We start from the raw sequence: 23,641 nt of genomic DNA, 5'->3' as shown, positions 1-23,641 counted from the left end.
TCCTGATGGTGCAATGAGCAAGGGTCTCACATCTGAGAATACCCTTCCACGCTTAGGGTGGACAAAAATATTTACAACAAGGGGTGGTGAGGGACAGAGTCTCTGAATTAAGCAGAAAGCTCTCACCCAGTCAAGAGATCAGGGCTAGATCCAACACCGTTTTTTAGCTCACTGCACCATCCCAGTTTCAGAACCTGGCTGTATGCAAATTAGTCTGTTCCTGTCCCAGTGCATGATGGGAACAGGGCACACCAAACTACAAAAGCCAATTCTTACACTGGGAAGGAAACAAGCTCCCGGGGACCGGTTTCTGGCATTACAGCCGTCTTCGGCCCGGTTTGCTTGAATCCTGATGGTGCAATGAGCAAGGGTCTCACATCTGAGAATACCCTTCCACGCTTAGGGTGGAAAAAAATATTTACAACAAGGGGTGGTGAGGGACAGAGTCTCTGAATTAAGCAGAAAGCTCTCACCCAGTCAAGAGATCAGGGCTAGATCCAACACCGTTTTTTAGCTCACTGCACCATCCCAGTTTCAGAACCTGGCTGTATGCAAATTAGTCTGTTCCTGTCCCAGTGCATGATGGGAACAGGGCACACCAAACTACAAAAGCCAATTCTTACACTGGGAAGGAAACAAGCTCCCGGGGACCGGTTTCTGGCATTACAGCCGTCTTCGGCCCGGTTTGCTTGAATCCTGATGGTGCAATGAGCAAGGGTCTCACATCTGAGAATACCCTTCCACGCTTAGGGTGGACAAAAATATTTACAACAAGGGGTGGTGAGGGACAGAGTCTCTGAATTAAGCAGAAAGCTCTCACCCAGTCAAGAGATCAGGGCTAGATCCAACACCGTTTTTTAGCTCACTGCACCATCCCAGTTTCAGAACCTGGCTGTATGCAAATTAGTCTGTTCCTGTCCCAGTGCATGATGGGAACAGGGCACACCAAACTACAAAAGCCAATTCTTACACTGGGAAGGAAACAAGCTCCCGGGGACCGGTTTCTGGCATTACAGCCGTCTTCGGCCCGGTTTGCTTGAATCCTGATGGTGCAATGAGCAAGGGTCTCACATCTGAGAATACCCTTCCACGCTTAGGGTGGACAAAAATATTTACAACAAGGGGTGGTGAGGGACAGAGTCTCTGAATTAAGCAGAAAGCTCTCACCCAGTCAAGAGATCAGGGCTAGATCCAACACCGTTTTTTAGCTCACTGCACCATCCCAGTTTCAGAACCTGGCTGTATGCAAATTAGTCTGTTCCTGTCCCAGTGCATGATGGGAACAGGGCACACCAAACTACAAAAGCCAATTCTTACACTGGGAAGGAAACAAGCTCCTGGTGAAGAATTGGCTTGGTAGTTTGGTCTGCCCTGTTCCCATGATGCACTGGGCCAGGGACAGACTAATTTGCATATAGCCAGGTTCTGAGCTGGGATGGGGCAGTGAGATAAATAACGGTGATGGATCAAGCCCTGATCTTTGGACTGGGTAAGAGTGGTCTGCTTAATTCAGACACTCTGTTCATCACCACCCCCTTTTCTGAATCGTTTTTGGCCACTATAGGTGTGGCAGGGTATACTCAGACATGAGTCCCTTTCTCACTGCTCCATCAGGATTCAAGCAAGCCGGGCCGAAGAGGCTGAAATGCCAGAAACCGGTCCCCGGTAGCTTGTCTCCTTTCTGGTGAAGAATTGGCTTGGTAGTTTGGTCTGCCCTGTTCCCATGATGCACTGGGCCAGGGACAGACTAATTTGCATATAGCCAGGTTCTGAGCTGGGATGGGGCAGTGAGATAAATAACGGTGATGGATCAAGCCCTGATCTTTGGACTGGGTAAGAGTGGTCTGCTTAATTCAGACACTCTGTTCATCACCACCCCCTTTTCTGAATCGTTTTTGGCCACTATAGGTGTGGCAGGGTATACTCAGACATGAGTCCCTTTCTCACTGCTCCATCAGGATTCAAGCAAGCCGGGCCGAAGAGGCTGAAATGCCAGAAACCGGTCCCCGGTAGCTTGTCTCCTTTCTGGTGAAGAATTGGCTTGGTAGTTTGGTCTGCCCTGTTCCCATGATGCACTGGGCCAGGGACAGACTAATTTGCATATAGCCAGGTTCTGAGCTGGGATGGGGCAGTGAGATAAATAACGGTGATGGATCAAGCCCTGATCTTTGGACTGGGTAAGAGTGGTCTGCTTAATTCAGACACTCTGTTCATCACCACCCCCTTTTCTGAATCGTTTTTGGCCACTATAGGTGTGGCAGGGTATACTCAGACATGAGTCCCTTTCTCACTGCTCCATCAGGATTCAAGCAAGCCGGGCCGAAGAGGCTGAAATGCCAGAAACCGGTCCCCGGTAGCTTGTCTCCTTTCTGGTGAAGAATTGGCTTGGTAGTTTGGTCTGCCCTGTTCCCATGATGCACTGGGCCAGGGACAGACTAATTTGCATATAGCCAGGTTCTGAGCTGGGATGGGGCAGTGAGATAAATAACGGTGATGGATCAAGCCCTGATCTTTGGACTGGGTAAGAGTGGTCTGCTTAATTCAGACACTCTGTTCATCACCACCCCCTTTTCTGAATCGTTTTTGGCCACTATAGGTGTGGCAGGGTATACTCAGACATGAGTCCCTTTCTCACTGCTCCATCAGGATTCAAGCAAGCCGGGCCGAAGAGGCTGAAATGCCAGAAACCGGTCCCCGGTAGCTTGTCTCCTTTCTGGTGAAGAATTGGCTTGGTAGTTTGGTCTGCCCTGTTCCCATGATGCACTGGGCCAGGGACAGACTAATTTGCATATAGCCAGGTTCTGAGCTGGGATGGGGCAGTGAGATAAATAACGGTGATGGATCAAGCCCTGATCTTTGGACTGGGTAAGAGTGGTCTGCTTAATTCAGACACTCTGTTCATCACCACCCCCTTTTCTGAATCGTTTTTGGCCACTATAGGTGTGGCAGGGTATACTCAGACATGAGTCCCTTTCTCACTGCTCCATCAGGATTCAAGCAAGCCGGGCCGAAGAGGCTGAAATGCCAGAAACCGGTCCCCGGTAGCTTGTCTCCTTTCTGGTGAAGAATTGGCTTGGTAGTTTGGTCTGCCCTGTTCCCATGATGCACTGGGCCAGGGACAGACTAATTTGCATATAGCCAGGTTCTGAGCTGGGATGGGGCAGTGAGATAAATAACGGTGATGGATCAAGCCCTGATCTTTGGACTGGGTAAGAGTGGTCTGCTTAATTCAGACACTCTGTTCATCACCACCCCCTTTTCTGAATCGTTTTTGGCCACTATAGGTGTGGCAGGGTATACTCAGACATGAGTCCCTTTCTCACGGCTCCATCAGGATTCAAGCAAGCCGGGCCGAAGAGGCTGAAATGCCAGAAACCGGTCCCCGGTAGCTTGTCTCCTTTCTGGTGAAGAATTGGCTTGGTAGTTTGGTCTGCCCTGTTCCCATGATGCACTGGGCCAGGGACAGACTAATTTGCATATAGCCAGGTTCTGAGCTGGGATGGGGCAGTGAGATAAATAACGGTGATGGATCAAGCCCTGATCTTTGGACTGGGTAAGAGTGGTCTGCTTAATTCAGACACTCTGTTCATCACCACCCCCTTTTCTGAATCGTTTTTGGCCACTATAGGTGTGGCAGGGTATACTCAGACATGAGTCCCTTTCTCACGGCTCCATCAGGATTCAAGCAAGCCGGGCCGAAGAGGCTGAAATGCCAGAAACCGGTCCCCGGTAGCTTGTCTCCTTTCTGGTGAAGAATTGGCTTGGTAGTTTGGTCTGCCCTGTTCCCATGATGCACTGGGCCAGGGACAGACTAATTTGCATATAGCCAGGTTCTGAGCTGGGATGGGGCAGTGAGATAAATAACGGTGATGGATCAAGCCCTGATCTTTGGACTGGGTAAGAGTGGTCTGCTTAATTCAGACACTCTGTTCATCACCACCCCCTTTTCTGAATCGTTTTTGGCCACTATAGGTGTGGCAGGGTATACTCAGACATGAGTCCCTTTCTCACTGCTCCATCAGGATTCAAGCAAGCCGAGCCGAAGAGGCTGAAATACCAGAAACCGGTCCCCGGTAGCTTGTCTCCTTTCTGGTGAAGAATTGGCTTGGTAGTTTGGTCTGCCCTGTTCCCATGATGCACTGGGCCAGGGACAGACTAATTTGCATATAGCCAGGTTCTGAGCTGGGATGGGGCAGTGAGATAAATAACGGTGATGGATCAAGCCCTGATCTTTGGACTGGGTAAGAGTGGTCTGCTTAATTCAGACACTCTGTTCATCACCACCCCCTTTTCTGAACCCCTAGCGTTTCGTCAGGACCATACAGGGACCAGCCCTGTATAATACCACTCCTAAAAAACCTAGATTCAGGATTCAAAGATTGAATTAGTGCAACAAAATATTTACAGTGATTGACGCTGTTCCAACTTGGTACACGCGTTGGTTTCGTTCAATGGTGAACCTGCAAAAGATATGAACAGAAAAATGTTAAAACTACCTTGCCCCTTTCTCAGCCGAGATCGGGGTCTTCTAGTCCTTCAAAACGTGCAATTGTCCATGCACGTTCGTTCATGCACGTGGTTTATATGGTGTAAGTCTTTTCCATACAGGGACGTGCATGCTTTGGAGTCTGTTGTCTGTCGGCGATTGACACTGGAAGTGAAACTACCGTGAGCAATCGTGGCAGACATACAAAAAGTGACTATACAGATAACAGTGAATACACAGATCAGACACACAAAATGAGAGAAAGTCTTGCCAATAATTACATTTGTTGGTGCAAAATGGCACATCATGGTCTCATAGGGGGGCGGTATCGCCTCGGTGGAAACAATGCTAAAAGTTATTAAAGTTGTAAAAACAGAGTTAGTATTCAAAAAGTTTCTACTCTTCAGAGTACGTTTCTCATGTGCCCAAAAAAGAGAGTTCTTAGGTCTGGATGGATAGAACTTACTTCCTGATCAGCAATGCCGCATAGTACTACCTAGCTGCTTCCCCTTGGACCGCATCTTAAGGAATGGTCCGTGGGTCCGGGTTTTATAGGTCTTGACTTCCGGTTTTAAGAGACTAGAATGTTGTAGCGGCCATCTTTGGAGGATGTAAATTGACCTAGTTTTGGTCTTTTTACTATTCCTATTCTACGATAGGCCTAGTCACTAGAGTACATTGTTTACATGGGGATTTTTACAGTTACGTTTGGGATTTCACAAGGAGTTCTGGTTCTGGATTTAAATGGTTTAGTAATGTCATCTATTTAAGACACCCCATGGTATGTCATCGTTCAATCCTCTGGTATCCGTCTGAAGTTTGAAAACCCAGCGCTGTTCACGTTCGTGGAGGACTTTCTCAAGATTTTCTCTGTTTTTTACACATTCCAAGACAACCCATTTCAAATCGTTCGGGTGTGATTTCTCTCGATGAAGTGGTTGGTCATTCGTGTTGTTGACTTCTTGCAGCGTATATTGCTTCTGTGCTCCACAATCCTGGTGCTTACTTTCCTTGTTGTCATGCCAACATAGTGCAGGTTGCATGTGCATGTGATCAAATGTACCACTCCACTAGTGTTGCAGTTGGAGAATTCTCTGAGTTGCCATGTGGTGTTGTTGTTAAAAGTGATTTTTTTGGTTACTGAGGTTAGATGACATACGCTACAGTTGTTACACGGGTAGTGTCCGTTCGGAAGCGGTTGCAGTCTGTTTGTGTTTTCTGTTGGTTTTGGTCTTGTGTGTACCAAATAGTCCTTCAGATTTCTTCCTCTTCTGTGACTGAACATCGGTTTAGGGATGTTTAGTTCTCCACTATTCAGTATTGTCCAGTGTTTATTCACGATCTTGCTCACTTGATCAGACACTTTATCGAAAGTCGTGATGCAGATTGGTCTGTCACTGTTTGAAGGTTGTGCTGTTTTCGGTTCCAGGAGAGCCTCTCTGTTGTTGTTGCTCGCTCTTTTACATGCTTTTTGTACCATTTTCTTCGGATAGTTTCTTTGTTGTAGTTTTGTGCTTAGTTCCTCCGCTTGAGACAGATAATCTGATTTGTAAGAGCAATTTCTTCTTAGTCGGAGGAATTGTCCGAAAGGGAGGTTTTGTTTTAGGTGTCTTGGATGGAAGCTGTTAAAGGTGAGGAGACAGTTTCTGGAGGTTGGTTTGTGATGTGTTGTAGTTATCAACAGTCCGTCGGCCCTCCACCACCATTCTTCTATGGACCACAACAGTTCCCGCCAATGTACCCCCAACAACCATTCCAGAATTGGAATAGCAACCAAAGCAACCAATCTCGCCCTTTTTTAGAAAGAGGCCAAACGACTCAGAGAGCGAAAAACAAAACCGGCCAGCAGGTGCAATGGGCAGAGCCCGTGGAAGTTTCGAAACGCCACACACGGAGCAAGGGGCCACCAGAACCATCAACGAGCAACCCCCAGATCTAGTAGTAAATCTATCAACTCTAGCATTGACCGAAATCCAGAAACAAGTACTAAACAAAGGACTAGGTTTAATACCAACACCTACTACGGACAAATTCAGATTATGTGCAGAGCTAAAAGAGTTTCTGAGAAAATTAAAACTACAGGTCTTCTTTAAAGACAACGAACAAACACAAACCTCAAATTCGGACACTGGACTGAAGAGGAAATCAACTTTTGTTCCACCACCTCAAAACCTACCAGTCGAATTACTGGCCTTCGAAAAAGCCGTGATGAAAGATGTAAGGGAATTGGATCCGAACACCATAAGAGTCTTCAAGAACACAAGCAACTCGGAGTTCGAAGCGATCCGGGAACTATCAAATAACAACGCAATAACGATAAAACCGGCGGACAAGGGAGGAGCAATAGTCCTACAAGACACCGTAAAATACAGACTGGAATGTCTTCGACTCCTGGCCGATACAAGGAACTATATCATCATCAAAGAAGATCCCACAGAGAGAATAAGAATCAGCATAGCACACCTTATTGAGGAAAGTCTGGTGAATGACTGGATGGATAAGAAAGAATCCGAGTTCCTAGTCAACACTAAACCAGTCATCCCATACTTCTACACAATCCCGAAGATCCATAAACGCGTGGATGACCCCCCAGGAAGGCCAATAGTCTCCGGTATAGGGTCTGTGCTAGAATCGGTATCAAGATATGCGGACGCCTTTCTCCGTCCCATTGTTCAGAAAACAGACACATATCTGAAAGATACTAAAGACGTACTATGCCTTTTGAAAGAAACATCTTTTGACCCCACATCTAGCATTTTGATAAGTCTAGATGTGGAGAGTCTTTACACGAGCTTACCGCACAAAGAAACATTGGAAATCTTGGAGGAAGTTCTGTTTGAGGAGGAGTGGACGTATCACGCACCCAGACATGTGGTACTGGAATGCTGCAGGCTAGCTCTCACAGAAAATTTCTTCCGATTTGAAGAAACCCTATATCGCCAACAACATGGGACTAGCATGGGCAGCACCTTTGCGCCGAGCATAGCGGGAATATATGTCCATCAACTAGAGAAAAAGAAAATTCTAACCGCCACCAACCCCCACATGGACCACATAAAACTATGGAAACGTTATATCGACGACATTTTGTTGATATGGAACGGCAATGATGAAGAGGCATTGAGATTCTGCGAGTGGCTAAATGATCAGGATCCATTCTTGAAATTCACTAACACCATGAGCAGGAGCCATCTGGTGTTTCTGGATCTGAATATTTGGGCAAGAGACGGACTGTTGATAACTACAACACATCACAAACCAACCTCCAGAAACTGTCTCCTCACCTTTAACAGCTTCCATCCAAGACACCTAAAACAAAACCTCCCTTTCGGACAATTCCTCCGACTAAGAAGAAATTGCTCTTACAAATCAGATTATCTGTCTCAAGCGGAGGAACTAAGCACAAAACTACAACAAAGAAACTATCCGAAGAAAATGGTACAAAAAGCATGTAAAAGAGCGAGCAACAACAACAGAGAGGCTCTCCTGGAACCGAAAACAGCACAACCTTCAAACAGTGACAGACCAATCTGCATCACGACTTTCGATAAAGTGTCTGATCAAGTGAGCAAGATCGTGAATAAACACTGGACAATACTGAATAGTGGAGAACTAAACATCCCTAAACCGATGTTCAGTCACAGAAGAGGAAGAAATCTGAAGGACTATTTGGTACACACAAGACCAAAACCAACAGAAAACACAAACAGACTGCAACCGCTTCCGAACGGACACTACCCGTGTAACAACTGTAGCGTATGTCATCTAACCTCAGTAACCAAAAAAATCACTTTTAACAACAACACCACATGGCAACTCAGAGAATTCTCCAACTGCAACACTAGTGGAGTGGTATATTTGATCACATGCACATGCAACCTGCACTATGTTGGCATGACAACAAGGAAAGTAAGCACCAGGATTGTGGAGCACAGAAGCAATATACGCTGCAAGAAGTCAACAACACGAATGACCAACCACTTCATCGAGAGAAATCACACCCCGAACGATTTGAAATGGGTTGTCTTGGAATGTGTAAAAAACAGAGAAAATCTTGAGAAAGTCCTCCACGAACGTGAACAGCGCTGGGTTTTCAAACTTCAGACGGATACCAGAGGATTGAACGATGACATACCATGGGGTGTCTTAAATAGATGACATTACTAAACCATTTAAATCCAGAACCAGAACTCCTTGTGAAATCCCAAACGTAACTGTAAAAATCCCCATGTAAACAATGTACTCTAGTGACTAGGCCTATCGTAGAATAGGAATAGTAAAAAGACCAAAACTAGGTCAATTTACATCCTCCAAAGATGGCCGCTACAACATTCTAGTCTCTTAAAACCGGAAGTCAAGACCTATAAAACCCGGACCCACGGACCATTCCTTAAGATGCGGTCCAAGGGGAAGCAGCTAGGTAGTAGTATGCGGCATTGCTGATCAGGAAGTAAGTTCTATCCATCCAGACCTAAGAACTCTCTTTTTTGGGCACATGAGAAACGTACTCTGAAGAGTAGAAACTTTTTGAATACTAACTCTGTTTTTACAACTTTAATAACTTTTAGCATTGTTTCCACCGAGGCGATACCGCCCCCCTATGAGACCATGATGTGCCATTTTGCACCAACAAATGTAATTATTGGCAAGACTTTCTCTCATTTTGTGTGTCTGATCTGTGTATTCACTGTTATCTGTATAGTCACTTTTTGTATGTCTGCCACGATTGCTCACGGTAGTTTCACTTCCAGTGTCAATCGCCGACAGACAACAGACTCCAAAGCATGCACGTCCCTGTATGGAAAAGACTTACACCATATAAACCACGTGCATGAACGAACGTGCATGGACAATTGCACGTTTTGAAGGACTAGAAGACCCCGATCTCGGCTGAGAAAGGGGCAAGGTAGTTTTTAACATTTTTCTGTTCATATCTTTTGCAGGTTCACCATTGAACGAAACCAACGCGTGTACCAAGTTGGAACAGCGTCAATCACTGTAAATATTTTGTTGCACTAATTCAATCTTTGAATCCTGAATCTAGGTTTTTTAGGAGTGGTATTATACAGGGCTGGTCCCTGTATGGTCCTGACGAAACGCTAGGGGTAGCGTGAAACATGTTGACCAGATACTGAACCAACCCACATCACAGGTTGGTCCACAGTACGAACCCCACTTTTAACATACCGGTCTAGGAGCAGAATAAAACATTGAGGCCCACTAGCACGGTATTTTTAACACTCACACACACATCCACTCCACTTACTCTCACCACACATAGTCCTTCACTTCACAGTGCTCCTTCGTAGCTCGAGAGTCGCAGCACGCCCCTTTTCGTAGAGAACTGGGATGACCCCGATGATGAAGCATGTCACCGTGAGGAAACTCCGGTGAGTGAGGGGATAACAAGAAAGAAAAATTATTTTCTTTCTGAACGGCTACACCCACACACTGCTGGTAGATAGCCCACACATAAGACAGGTCCCTGAACCCAGACACTGGCTTCATTTTTTGCGATAAATAATGAGTATCACCTGTGAATATCATTAGCATGGACATGGAAGATATACTTCTAGCTATTGAATGGTAGCGTTAACTTTTTACAAAATAGATTACATAACAGTAAAATACCTTTAGTAGATACCAACGTCATGGATATATATGAATATACCCGCATGAGAGAATAATTAATGGCAACAATAATCTATATATATATATATATATATATATATATATATATATATATATATATATATATATGTGTGCTTCCTTCCGCAGTTCCATATACAGTTTTATTTCCTTCTCTCGTATGTGAGTTATACATTCTTGCCTATTTCTGTGGTGTTACCACTATCTTCATTTTATTAGAACAAACACTGGTGGTTTTGTTGTATTCAACATATGTCTCAGTGCATTACCGTATGCTCTCTCCATGGTGGATGATTTGTGGGATTCCTTCTCTCTGTGTCTCTACTGAGCAGGTTTAGCTGGAATAATGGGTTTTCTAAGGCAAGGAGCTATAGCTCAGTGGCATCGCCTGCTGGCATGGTTCCCCAGGTTAGGGCGATCATGTTCCGCTCCCTCCATTGGAGTGAACTCGTATTGTGTTTATATTATGATATCTACAGACACATTTTTATTTCTCTGTCATGGGTAACTCTATATCCAAGCTTTTCAATGTCTTCATACATTTAGTTGCCTGTAGTCCTTGCCACAGTTCTTAGGGTAAAACATATGTTTTTGATCACCTCAAATCCTAAGTGTGTCTGGTCTCTTCTGTCTTGATAGGCCGGCTAGTTCTAATCATCGATTTTTAATAAGATTTAATCGCTATGGTGTCTAATTCAAAGGTAAGGAATCTGCAGCTAGATGTCTCCATCATATAAATAAGTTACTTACTTTTGGTAACACCTTATCTGAGACAGGATCTAGCTGTAGATTACTTACCAACCCTTCCAGCCTACCTGTGCTGCAAACTGTTTGTCTTGCTACCTAAAAGATCCCTTTCTTGGCATTTTGTTGCCTTTCATTGGGACTTCGGTATTGTTTGGCACAAAGATGTTTATTTTTTACTACACTTTTTCCATGGGCAATTTCTATAAGTGTCTCTGGGTTTTTTACGTGGAAAATAGTCATGGAAGAAACTGATGTCAGCGTGTCACGGGAGGGCTTCTATGAACTCTGGTGACATCACATCTGGTGGGCGACGTCGCTCGATGCCCTCTATTGACACGCAGAGGTACTGCTTAAAAAAATAATTCTAGATCCAGTCTGGCGCTTGGGGAGAATTCAAAGGTAAGGAATCTGCAGATAGTTCCTTGCTCTACCTGATAAGGCGTTACCAAAGGTAAGTAAATTATTCTTTACCTTCCTGAATTCAAACATACAAAATTGTTGGTCTTAATAACTTTCAACTATTTAGTATTTCATTTTTTTTGATTTGCAGAAATATTAGCTGAAGATGAACCAGCGCCATGTGCATTCTCGGGCACAGGCCGTTTATGTCCCATAAATGGCACAGAGTGTAAAACCGGATGGGTTGGACCAAATGCAGGAATAACCAATTTTGATAATTTTGCCTTTGCAATGTTAACTGTATTTCAGTGTATAACCATGGAAGGATGGACTGATGTTTTATACTGGGTAAGTTCTCTTAAGTCCTGTTGTAATACCTGATGATATATTTTTATTCTGAAAGAAAGAAATTCATACAGATCCTTTATTTTCTGAAGTTGGAGTCATTTTTGAAGAGTGATGTGTATGTAATGTTTTGCTAAAACCTTTTAAGTATGATATGTAACTTGAAATCCCTTAAGTAATCAAAGAAAGTCCCAGGCAGACCTGCAGAAAGAAGGCTATGTGAAGAAAGTAGGTGTAACTTAACTAACTAAACAAGAATAATGTTAAAGAATTTCAGAATGTGAAGATCAAAATCAAATTTAGTTGAAGAGATAAAAAAAAATTACAGACAAAGTGCCACACACCCATTTAAAGGATAATAATGTTGCTGCTGCCTTTTAGCCAGATTTGGAATATTGAAATACCATATACATACATACATGCATACAACATAGGATAAGGGATTACAAACATATCCATCTGGCAGAATAAGAGAAAAAGCAGTCACAGTCATGATGTGAGTTGTGGCTGTCCCCTACACTACTCAAACAGAAGAACCCACAAGGATAAATCAGTTTTCCCTAATGGGATAGTTTGCCTCATTTTTCGTAGCATAGCGTGATTCCCAAAGTAAACCTTCAGAGAATGTTGCATGGCAACATTGTGGTTAACTAAACAACTTAAAGAACTACACCATTATAGAATTGAAGAAAATAAAGATAAAAAACAAGGGCCTGATTTAGGTTTTGAGCGAATACAGTACTCCACCACAAACGTGATGGATATCCCATCTGCCGCATCGCAAGTTCGATTGGAGATAATATACATGTTCTTGTAATATGACAGATGGCACATCTGCCACATTGGTGATGGAGTATCTCATCCACCACACTCTAAATAAGGCCCTAGTTTAGCTAAACAGTTAATAAAGTAAAGGTGAAGTGCCAGAGCAATGTAGATAATAAGATACGGGGTTAATACGTTATTTAAAAAGAGCTACTCATAGGAAACTGTCAGCAAAAGTGTTTTACTATAAATCACAAAAGTGATATACATCTTGAATACTGACAACGTTCCCTCACACATAGATTAACAATATGTAGGGACTAAGTCAAGCAGACCCACAAGCTAACCTGATCCGAGTACTGTTAAGATGTTGGGTTGGCCAGACTAAGGGCCCAATTCACAGAACTAATTTAAGACAAAATCCTAAACTTACTACTTTTGGTATTCACAGAAGTTAGGATTTTGTCTTAAGTTTGTCTTAAGACAGACTTAAGACAGATTTACAACAAAATCCGAACTTAAGTCTGTCTTAAGTCTGTCTTAAGTCTGCTAATGGTGCAATGCCCTATGGCACTAGAGTACTAGTATCGCAGAAGTGGGGCGTCATAATGTCCCAAGCAAACGCACAGCTCATTGTGCCACTTTGGCAGAAATATATCCGTATCAAACAATTCATTTTTCACAGTGTTATCCATATAATCATTATTGATTTCCCATTTCTCAAACTCTGAATCAAGTCCACACGTTAAATGTACATGCTTTTTTTCAAGTTTCTGTTGTTCCAGCTGTGTCTATCCAGACCTTTTGCAAGAACATGACTGTGGCATAAGTTCATTTCAGGCAGCATTTATTCAATAAAAACAACCCAATGCAAACTTTGGAGGGTCCAGATTTACTATTCCACTCCAGCTTAAGGAAAAACAGAGTAAGGATTGGACTTTGTAGGGGTTAGCATGACTATTTCCACTCCAACCTGAACAACAGTAAGGAAGGTGTTCGATTTTGAAAGGGCCACATTTACTATTCCCACTCAGCATAAAGAAAAGCAGAGAAAGTGGATGACTATGTAGGGATCAGATAGACTATTCCACTTATTTAACTTTTTTAAAAATACAGGTAAATATAAAACAAAATATAAATATGTAAAACTTATTTAAAATAAAAAAATATTTATTAACAATTCATATAATGAATTTACATTTTAAAAATGCAAATTGTATATTACAAATAAAATAAAAATGGCAAATGTTAAAAATATTTAAAAAAAATGCAAATTGTATATTACAAATAAAAAAAATGGCAAATGTTAAAAATATTTAAAATAAATACACTTCCCTCCTGAAACACCCCAAAAGCACTACAAATTACAATTAATACAATATTTAAAAAACAAAACATTAACATTAAATTAATTAATATATAATAGAAGTCAAAATAAAACAGTTAAGAAGTATAAAAACCATGAACACATTTTTTTAATCAAATAAACTTGACAACCAATTACCAATTACTGTATGGATGGCGTCCTTTACAAGAAAACCTTTGCTGCCCAGAAATATTTTTCTTTCTGACGTGTAGTTATCCATGGGGTCTGCACATTGAAACAATGTTGTGTTGTCCAGCTGGTATATGTTGATCTGTAGTTTACATCTAGTCAACCATCTCCCCAGCATTATCCTCTCGAAGATTCACTGCACAGTCTTCTTTTTAGTTTGTATGTTTCTTTGTTGCACCACGCAACACACATTCTACAATTTTGACAGTGTGATGATGAACCAGGTATGTGGCACAGTGTGTGCTTATGCAAGCATAGGGTCTCACTTAGTCCTTTTCTTTAGAATCATTCTTTTGGGCCATGACAATGTTTACTGCAATGAATCATCTTGCCTGGAATGCTCAACACACCACTTGTCTGTATAACTCAACATTGAAAGTAGTGGGCAAAACAAAACATAATTTTAAAGGCTCATAAAGGCATATCTAACAGGTGTCTACACTCGTTGCTCGGGTTCCAGGCAAATCTGTATCTCAAAAAATCCCACTTGAATGCCATTCCTCACTTCAACCGCATCCCCACGTCAATGGAATAAGCTTGTCTCTGTTCGTGAGTGTCTGGCCCTGCAGGGAATATTTCCATTCTAACTCCCTGAAATGGCAAAGTGAAACCAGGAAGTTCCTATCCATGATTCATCTGCAGGCAGCTTTTACATTCTGACATTGTCCCAGGTATCTATGCTCAATCTCAGCTATGCTCCTCTGCTGTTTCGGACAGCCTTGGAGAAATGTGTCCAGGAGTGCCATGCTGACACCTTGCTCATTATAAAAAAGAGTTACAGCTGGCACCTTCCTGCATCCTCTTTAACCAATGCTCCAGTGAACTGCTGCAGACCTACCTAGTCTCTATTGGACACCTTCATTAACATCTTTATTTCATCATTGTGAGTGTTCATCTATGAGTGCATAATCCCACTCAGGCTTAATCCACAAAGGCAGCCGATAACCCGGTGTCATATCTGCAAATAAGCCATCCCCAGCTCTAAGGGATTTACGGAGGAGAAAAACAAAGCATAACAAAAGCGGCTCCCTTGAAATTAGCATGCTCAGGGATGCCTACCTAGATAGAAAGATCACTGAAGTAAACAAAAAAAGTGATGGGTGGGATGCTTGAATTAATCTCATCCACTGGTAATTACTCAGGCTGTATCCTAGCCCATTGTGTTTTTGGTCACTGTCCTCATTTTCAAAAATACCTCAATGTTTAACCTTGCATCGATACATACTTATGATTGGAAATTACAAAGTCTTCCAGCTGTCGCCAGACGATTCTGTGAGCATCACTAAGAGGGGCTTTGGCTCTGCCTCAAGTTGGGAGCCAGGAGTATATGTTTTGATTGGGCAGAAAGTGTGTGCTTTCATACAAAGTGCTTGCCCTCCACTCAGTGGTGATCATTATGTTTATTTAGCTAGCTACCTGAGCTTGACCTTTCATGAGCAAATACATAAAGTGGAATACTGTATAGGTTTCTTAGATTAGTAGATAATTTATGATGTTTGTCTTTCTCTTGCAGAAGCACAGATAAGAGGAAGGGATCCATGAGAAATGTATACCATTCCACATGTTGTTGAAGTTGTGTGTGTTTTATTGAGATTGGGTCAGACGGTGAATGCAAGAATGAGTCAGTGGATGGATAAAATGATATATGAATGCAAAGATGAGTGACAGAGTAAGTGTATGATTACCCATTGAGTGCCTAAGCCCATTAGTGACACAAAAAACACTTTAATTGATAACCATTCACTGTCAATGCCAATAGGCTTATCTTTTTTCTCCACAAACAATATGTCTCCCAGTGGAGAAACCTATCTCCAACTTCCTCACCAGTTTTGACAAGTCCTCCGTTCCCCTTCACACCGTCAATGGATTTTATTCCTGCCCTTGAAAGGAGTAATTCCGTCAACATTATGAGTAGGAATATGGTTTGTGAATACCGACAAACATGGGAGTTTTAGAGGTGTGAGAAGGCTTTATTGCATATTCTTGCATAGTTTCTCAATATTGACCTTTTGGTAGTTGTTTGAATGTCCTGCTTTTTTTACATCTACATTATAGCATAAGTGGTAAATGGTGCTGAATCTGTTATAAATTAATCTTAAAACCGTTTTCCACTCAACTTTACATTGGGTGACTGTGAGCAATCTTTGTTTACTAAAAACAGCTTAAAAGCACCAAATCCTGATTTCAACACGAAAACACATTTGCAGAAAACTTTGGGGACTACGGGTGGTATTTGTAATATTCATGACAATGAGGGTAAATTAGGCAGAGAAACAAAATTACACTGGCCTAGTAAGTTGGTGAGTGTTCAGAAAACTCTCAGCTACTCCTGTCCTGGAACACCCATTTAAAGGGATTGGATGCAATCACGAGTAAACATACCTATATCCTATGTCTAAATCCTATTACCAGTGCAACCAACACCAATGTATGGGAATTGCAAATCCCCTTATACTCTTGTCGAAAGGCTATTTGTTTCTACAATTTTAACTTTCAACTGCAAATGACGCTTATTTCGCGAACAGTTTTATTTATGATAAAACATTATAAAATGCCTATCAGCTGTAGAGGTTGCCGTAGAAAGCTGTCAAACATGCTGTTTTCTCCAAATGTTTGATTCTCACAAATGAAGGGTCACGTAGCGCAAAAGGTAAAGACAAGAAAATATGGATCATTAATATGGCTACCCATTAGACAAGAATACAGAACTTCTAACAAAAACCCAATATAACTCACCTCCTAACCACCACAGAAAATATCAACAAAGCAACTCTTGGACTGACCACAGCTACACTGGAGTGAGAAATGGATAAATGGTGTCAAAGGAGATAAGCTAGAACAGATAACCCCCCCCCCTTCCTCTACGCAGTTGTTCCCTCCACCAATTGGAAAGCAGCAGACAGCCATACCAGTGTTTCTGACACCTTAGGAAAGCATAAGCCATTGTCTGTCTATACCAAAACATGTTCTTTGCCCCTATTTTTCACCTTCTGTTTGGCATGGTGGCAGAGAGACGCCTCTTCTTTCAATTGCATCATGTTTGTTATACTCTGTGCATCCATCTCCTTTGTTGTGTTGACCTGCTTCAATCAGTGCCTTCTTCTTTCATAGTCACTGTCTGGTGTATGTAGATTACATGGAGAATCGTAACTCTGTCTGTCACATAACCAGGTTTGCAATAATAGTCCCTTCCAATGCAACATTATTTTTCTTATTTTAGAAAGTCTGCATGCCTTGCACACCACATCACACAACTTCAGAAAGGCTTTTGAAAAAGAGTAGGCATTATTTTTTCATCAGTACATGCTAGGAGCCGACTCAAACCAATTTCTGCTACGAGTTCACGACCCAAACTACTTCAAGCGGGTCAAATTCAAGACGGCTAAGCATGCTATAAAAATCTGGGATAAAATTCTACTTATTAGTAAAAGCACATTTTTTAACGCTGAACTTAGATTATGGAATAACCCCGCTCTTCCGGGCGTATTCTCTGATGGTTCGGCGAGCCGATGGATCAGACATGAAATAACCACACTAGGAGACCTCTATGGCACTAATGGACTGACCGATTTCGAGAACCTAAAAATTACCAATGGGCTCACAGAAGATATGCATTTTAGATATAGACAATTGAGAGACTTTTTTCTTAACAAAATGAAAATAACGGAAGTGAAACACTCAGACATTCTTGTGTGTATCTACTCTGACAAAACAAAGTCGTTGATAAAAGCAGGACACCAATGGCTAACTAAAGACAAGGAAGGAAACACAGCTCAAATTGCTGCTAAATGGTCTCGTAGGTTAAATTTAAACATAAACTCGAACCAGATTAGAAACTCTTTAACCCACTTAACTGATATAGTACACTCCTCTAATCTCAGAATGCAACTATACAGAACAACTACTGAGCTGTACTATACACCACAAAAAATATCTAGATGGACCCAAGGACACTTGATTTCAGACAAATCTATGTGTGTCAAATGTAACACAGTCGCGGCGGGAGTTGAACACATGCTATTTTCCTGCCCCGCATTTTCCATCTTTTGGAACGATATCTCCGACCACTGTAGAGCTAACCAGATATCTATGCCGGAGCTTACTGGACAACTGGTTCTATTAGATATTCAAGATACCAACACCCCATATAAGGATATCATAACGATTCTGCTAGCTTGCGCAAGACTAACTATAGCTAGGGGATGGATATCTAAAGAACCCCCTAGAGTAGCAGATTGGCTCGCATTAGTTCACGAAATTAGAACTATGGAACTTTCCTTAGCCAAACATAGAGGCCCAAAAGCTCTTATCAGAAGAGAAAAGATCTGGAAACACTTTTTTGAAGGGCAAGATGGGGGGACAGGCCTTTAATGACTATCTTCTTTGTCCTTTTTTTTTTTTTTTTCTCTTTTTTTTTTTTTTCTCTTTTTTCTTTATCTTTCTCGATTTGTTCCCACACATTTACCATATAACTGTTACTTTTTATTTACGTTAACTGTTCAAAATGATATTAGTGGTAAAACCTTGTTAAAACATGAACTGTATTATGGCACGGAAGTGTAATGGTTTTGGTCGTATCTTGCAATAATAAAAATTATTCAAAAAAAAAAAAAAAAAGAAAAAGAGTAGGCAAATGGACCTCTCCAAGAATATTTGGCATGCTTAACAGGCATTTGTTTGTCTCAAGTCATGCGTTTTCTCAATTGCTTGACTCGCTATTTGAGAAGCAACACAGAATACACCTTCTCTGAAGTCTTTTTGGCATGCAACTTCACCAAATAAAACCACCAATTTAGATCCCACTTGATGGACTATTGTTGTCTTATCCCAGAGGTCATTCTCTTCTTATCAAGAGCACATATCCATTGATTCATGTATCTCCTCAATTAACTGAAGTTTTCTCTCAATTTTATTGGTATTTTGCGGAAGGTCTGTTTAAGCTGCCATTATTTTAAGAGGCTCTGCCCACTAATGTTGGTAGTCTTGTGGCATAGTGCGTCACTCACAGGCATCAGAGGCAGATACCTTGGTTAAATAAAGCTCTTTCTTTCTCACTTGGTTTTTTCCTTAGCCTAATTTAGTAATCGTCCTGTTGATGAGGAGCATCTCACAACCTAGCTTCCGTTCCTGTCTTGAAGCCACAGAACAGTGAAAAAACAGGAAGTAGTGCAGGTGGCCCAGGTACTCTGCCCACCGTTGTCTGAATTTATATTCTCTCCCCTCCTTTGAATTTGCTGTTCATGTTAGGAGACCTGACTGCCTCTAAGTCACGGACTCGGGCTCAAACAGGAAGGAGCCGTGTCATGGCTCCTATATTCTTTAACCTTTGGAACATGTTTTCATGGAGTGAACATAAAGGTTGTTTGCCATCTAATATTCAGATGTCTTTTAGGAAAGTTGACTAAATCAGAATTTAGGGTTGGACTTGTGTGCTTAATTTCTTCCATCACTGATAATAGTGCCCAGAAGGGCGAACACTCACGTAGGCAGGTAGAGAGTGATTATGGACGTAGTTTATGAGACATCACATCTCAACAAAGTCTTGGCAGAATCAACTGACACTCTGTGGCCATCGTGTAATGTGTATATGAGAGAAGTGTCTTCTGTGTGAGGCATGCCTAAAAAACAACAGAAGAATGGAAATTTATACAGAGCGTGAGAAGAGTCAGAGCAATTCCCTAGTTCAAGAGTTAACCAAGGCTAAATATAAATTCAATAGGAAACTCAGTGTGTTTGGCAGACAGTATGAGTTCTCCTTTTTCATCCTTGGCACTGCAAATAGTTGAAAAGTCCTGGGGAGTTCTAGCGGTGCATATTAAGAAGAAGTAAACAATGTCAAGAGCCCTTGCTCTTCCTAGCTGTAATTGAAGAGCTGTACTTTAAACGATAGTGCTCATTAAGGAATTAGCACATGTTTATAGATTACTTTATTAACTCAATGATATACTAGACATGTGAAATACTAGCCATGTCAAGGAAGAGTTGTTGGTGTTTTAAATGTAGCTGCCATAGTTTGAAGGAGCAGTCAGAGTTACTTTGGAGTTTCTGATCACAGAAGTGGAATACTTATAGGCATAAAAATATGGACACAAAGACGTCTCTATGAAATATTGACATCCTGGTACAATTCTACTATATTGTCTTGACCAGTACCTCTGGTTCCCAGGAAGTTCTTTTCTGCAACTATAAGACGGTCAACAATCATGGAAAAATCCAACTAAAATAGTATGTTTCCATAACAAGTATGATATACATATGTCTATCTTTATCAATCTCACATTAAAAACTTGATGAACTTAATGGAAGGGAGATTGCATATGGTAATAATGAGTATCTTAAATGAAACATAAACATATGTGTGTTAGGTAGGCCCTTCAAGGACAATGTTCTGCTGTGCTCTGACACATGAGAGACTCAATAAAGGTTGTGTTTATGTTCTCAATAGGCATAGGAAAAGCATTTGTGAGGGGAGAATACAAAAACCTATTTACAACTATGATTACCTCCAACATTTTCCAGAGACATAATAATAGAAATGGATCCTTAAATGGTAATCTCTATGCTAGGATTCACTTCGGACCCTTTTGCTCCACGAATGAGCATCTGTGGCATTGACTTTCATGATAACACTAGAGACAGTACTGATTGTAATCTGAGGCATAGATTAAGTGAGTGCAAAAGAGGGAATGACATTGCTTGGTTTGACATTATCTATAGAGTAATTGAAAACTTTTACTGTCAGGTACATTGTCTTCCAGCTCGAGCAAAGCAGTCTGACTTCTGACCATCTCTTAGATTTGACCTAATAAATGGCCTCAAGTAGATGAAAGACAACCCTAGTAGAATGATAGAAGCACGCACCATTATTGTCATAAATGCACACACCAATGCCGGCATTTTGCACAGGGAAGGATATTTTTTTCCTATGGGATAATATGTATTCACCTTGGATATTTATATTTGATGGTATTTTCATAAGGTGTATTTCTACATACAATGATTGTATTCAAAATGGCAGTATTTTTTTGAAAAGTGAGACTTTTCTTTTGATATTTTATTTCTAGAAACATTTCCTGTTTAATGTACATTATTTTCAGCTGGGAAATGTTTAGTTGGGCAAATGATGTCTAGGTAGTTACAACTAACTAAATAAATCTAAATATACCAATAGTTTGGGGGTACATCAAGTTAAACCATTATTGGATTTGCTGCTTTTCAATGCTTGCTTTATTGTAATATTTAGAAAATAAAGTATACAGTCATTAAGTTTTGCTTGACTAACGTTATTTATTGAAGGTATGGATAATACTTTGTAGATGGTTTTTTTGTAGTACCTACAACATGTATCTCCTAGACCCTTTAAAGCCAGGCATATATAAAATACGAAATAACCCACACCTGCTTATTGCATGCCATGTTTTACAACAAACGATTAATGATATCATGATATTTGGGTAATGGGTTAAAATGTGATTTTAAATCCATTTAAATCAGATTTTCAAATACTTCGGATAACATCTTAATGTGCTTCTAATGCAAATTAAACATAGTTTTGTATTTAAATTGCAGAAAATATATGGTAGTCTGACTGTTTTTCTACTTTGATGTTGATACCTGTTTCTGCTCTTTCATTCATTTACTGTTGGCTAAAATGTTTACTTTGTGAAATGATATTTGCACTCGAGGCTTTCCTAAAATACTGCAGGATACTACTTCTTTAAGTTGATCTTATTTCTTACAGATGAATGATGCAATGGGATTTGAGTTACCATGGGTGTATTTTGTCAGTCTCGTCATCTTTGGGTCTTTTTTCGTGCTTAATCTTGTGCTTGGTGTATTAAGCGGGTAAGCATACACCTTCTTCATCATGAAAGAGGGGTCCTGCTTTCAGTTGCCACAAGAAAACAGGTTGTAAAGTTCAGCAAAGGGCTATTTTGGGAAACCTTTCTACAGCAAGCATCAGCTCTTACACATTTGTGACCAGATCGTTTGAAATTTTTATTTTGTCTGTAGAAATTACTGAAAAAGCAACATTGCATTTTCAAATAAGTGCTGTACAAAATGGTATTTTTAAGTAGCAATATAAGCATACATTAAATGCCAACTATGATTAGGCCTATGATAATAGCCACAATGTTAAAAATACCCATTTTACTTATTTGCACTATAAAATGGCGAGTTTAGGTATAATTGTAAATAGGCTATTGGAAATAAATATAAGAAAAACTCTTCTAAGCAACTATGAAATTATTCTTATATCAAAGAGTCCTACTTGTTTGTTCCTGTACAAGGCAAATTCTGAAAGCAAATCTAATGCAGTCACCTAAAAATAGCAAATATAAAATGGAACGGTAAGTACTGGTTGTTTGATCATCAAAGTTGAGTATAGGGATGATTGTTATAAAAGTAAACCTGTTTAATTTGGCAACTGCAAAATGGGCCCTGAAATGTATTCAGTTAATTAATCATAACTCATGTCCTTACATTTTACAGGTAAATGATGCAATAGGATGTGAATGGCCGTGGGTCTATTTTGTTAGTCTTATCATCCTTGGGTCATTTTTCGTTCTTAACCTGGTTCTTGGTGTACTTAGTGGGTAAGCTGTTGAATTGTCATTGCATAATCCACTGCTGTGTGTAAAACGGCCTCTTGCTTCGTTTGCATGCAGTTTGAGTTCTTCCACTTTACTACTTGCCTTTAGGTTATTATGGCAGTGTGTGTTTGCCATTTCCTTTATTTGGTTAAAGAGTGTGTACACTGCTACTCACTAAATACGTTTCTTAATCATATATCACTCAATGCTTTTAGTTTTTCATTTTCTATTTATTTTAGATTTTGAAGTAAAGATGTTCTATATACAGAGTGGTGTGATTAACTGTTTTGCCAATCACTCAAGTAAAAATACATGAATATTAGAGCAATCATTTTACATAAAACTATTTTTCTCAATCTATATTTACAGTTTATTCTTTAATTTGTAAGTAGTCATTTAGGGGCATATTACCAAGCAATAGCGATAATTATCGCTATTGCTTGGTTAGAGACAAAAATTTACCGCTGAGCTTCGGCGATTTTTATCGCAGATAAACCTTGGTATTACCAAGGTTTATCGCAAATGCAATAAAAATAGGCCGCAATGCATGAATATCGCTGAAAAGTCAACGATATTCATGCATTACCAAGCTAATGCTCTTAGCCATGTTATCCACCTCCCATTGGATAACATGGCTAAGAACTGCTCAGGGCAGGTGTTAGCTTTTGGAGATATTCGCGCTTAGGGCGAATATCTCCATAAGTTGGTAATAGGAGATAGCGATGTTAGCGACTGTTTCCAGTCGCTAACATCTTGGCACGCCCACTTTGCATGTCATTAGTGATAAATGTCACTGACATGCAAAGTGGGGCCCAAGATGGTCGCGATCTCCTACTAGCTGTCGCTAACTGGTGTTAGCGACAGCTAGGTAATAGGGAGATAATTTTATCTCCGCTTTCTTGGCTTTTAAAGCCAAAAAAGCGGAGATAAGCCTCCTTGATAATATGCCCCTTAGTTCTTCCCAAATATCACTAATCTTGAGATAGAGAGGTGAACGGATACAGTTTGCCATTTAAGGGACTCAGCAATTTGGGCTAAACATACTTAGTTCAGGATTTCTTGTCTCTTTCTAGGTAGTCCCAAGTAGCAAGGCAGTCTTCA

General features: G+C 40.9%; 1 protein-coding gene across 2 annotated transcripts in view; it reads left to right on the top strand.

Annotated features, from left to right (window-relative positions):
* Nucleotides 1–23,641, top strand: part of CACNA1D (calcium voltage-gated channel subunit alpha1 D) — a 1,282,477-nt gene that overhangs the window by 575,248 nt on the left and 683,588 nt on the right. For both annotated transcript variants that reach the window (XM_086939145.1, XM_086939146.1), the window contains exons 7-8: nt 11,433–11,629; nt 21,688–21,791. In XM_086939145.1, coding sequence (XP_086795271.1) covers nt 11,433–11,629; nt 21,688–21,791 — 301 coding nt within the window. The remainder of the gene's footprint in view (nt 1–11,432; nt 11,630–21,687; nt 21,792–23,641) is intronic.

Source organism: Lissotriton vulgaris, chromosome 9 (genome assembly GCF_964263255.1).
Source record: "Lissotriton vulgaris chromosome 9, aLisVul1.2, whole genome shotgun sequence".
Classification (NCBI taxonomy): Eukaryota; Metazoa; Chordata; class Amphibia; order Caudata; family Salamandridae; genus Lissotriton; species Lissotriton vulgaris.
Note: the sequence above shows the minus strand (reverse complement) of the source record. Positions and strands in the feature narration are given on the sequence as shown.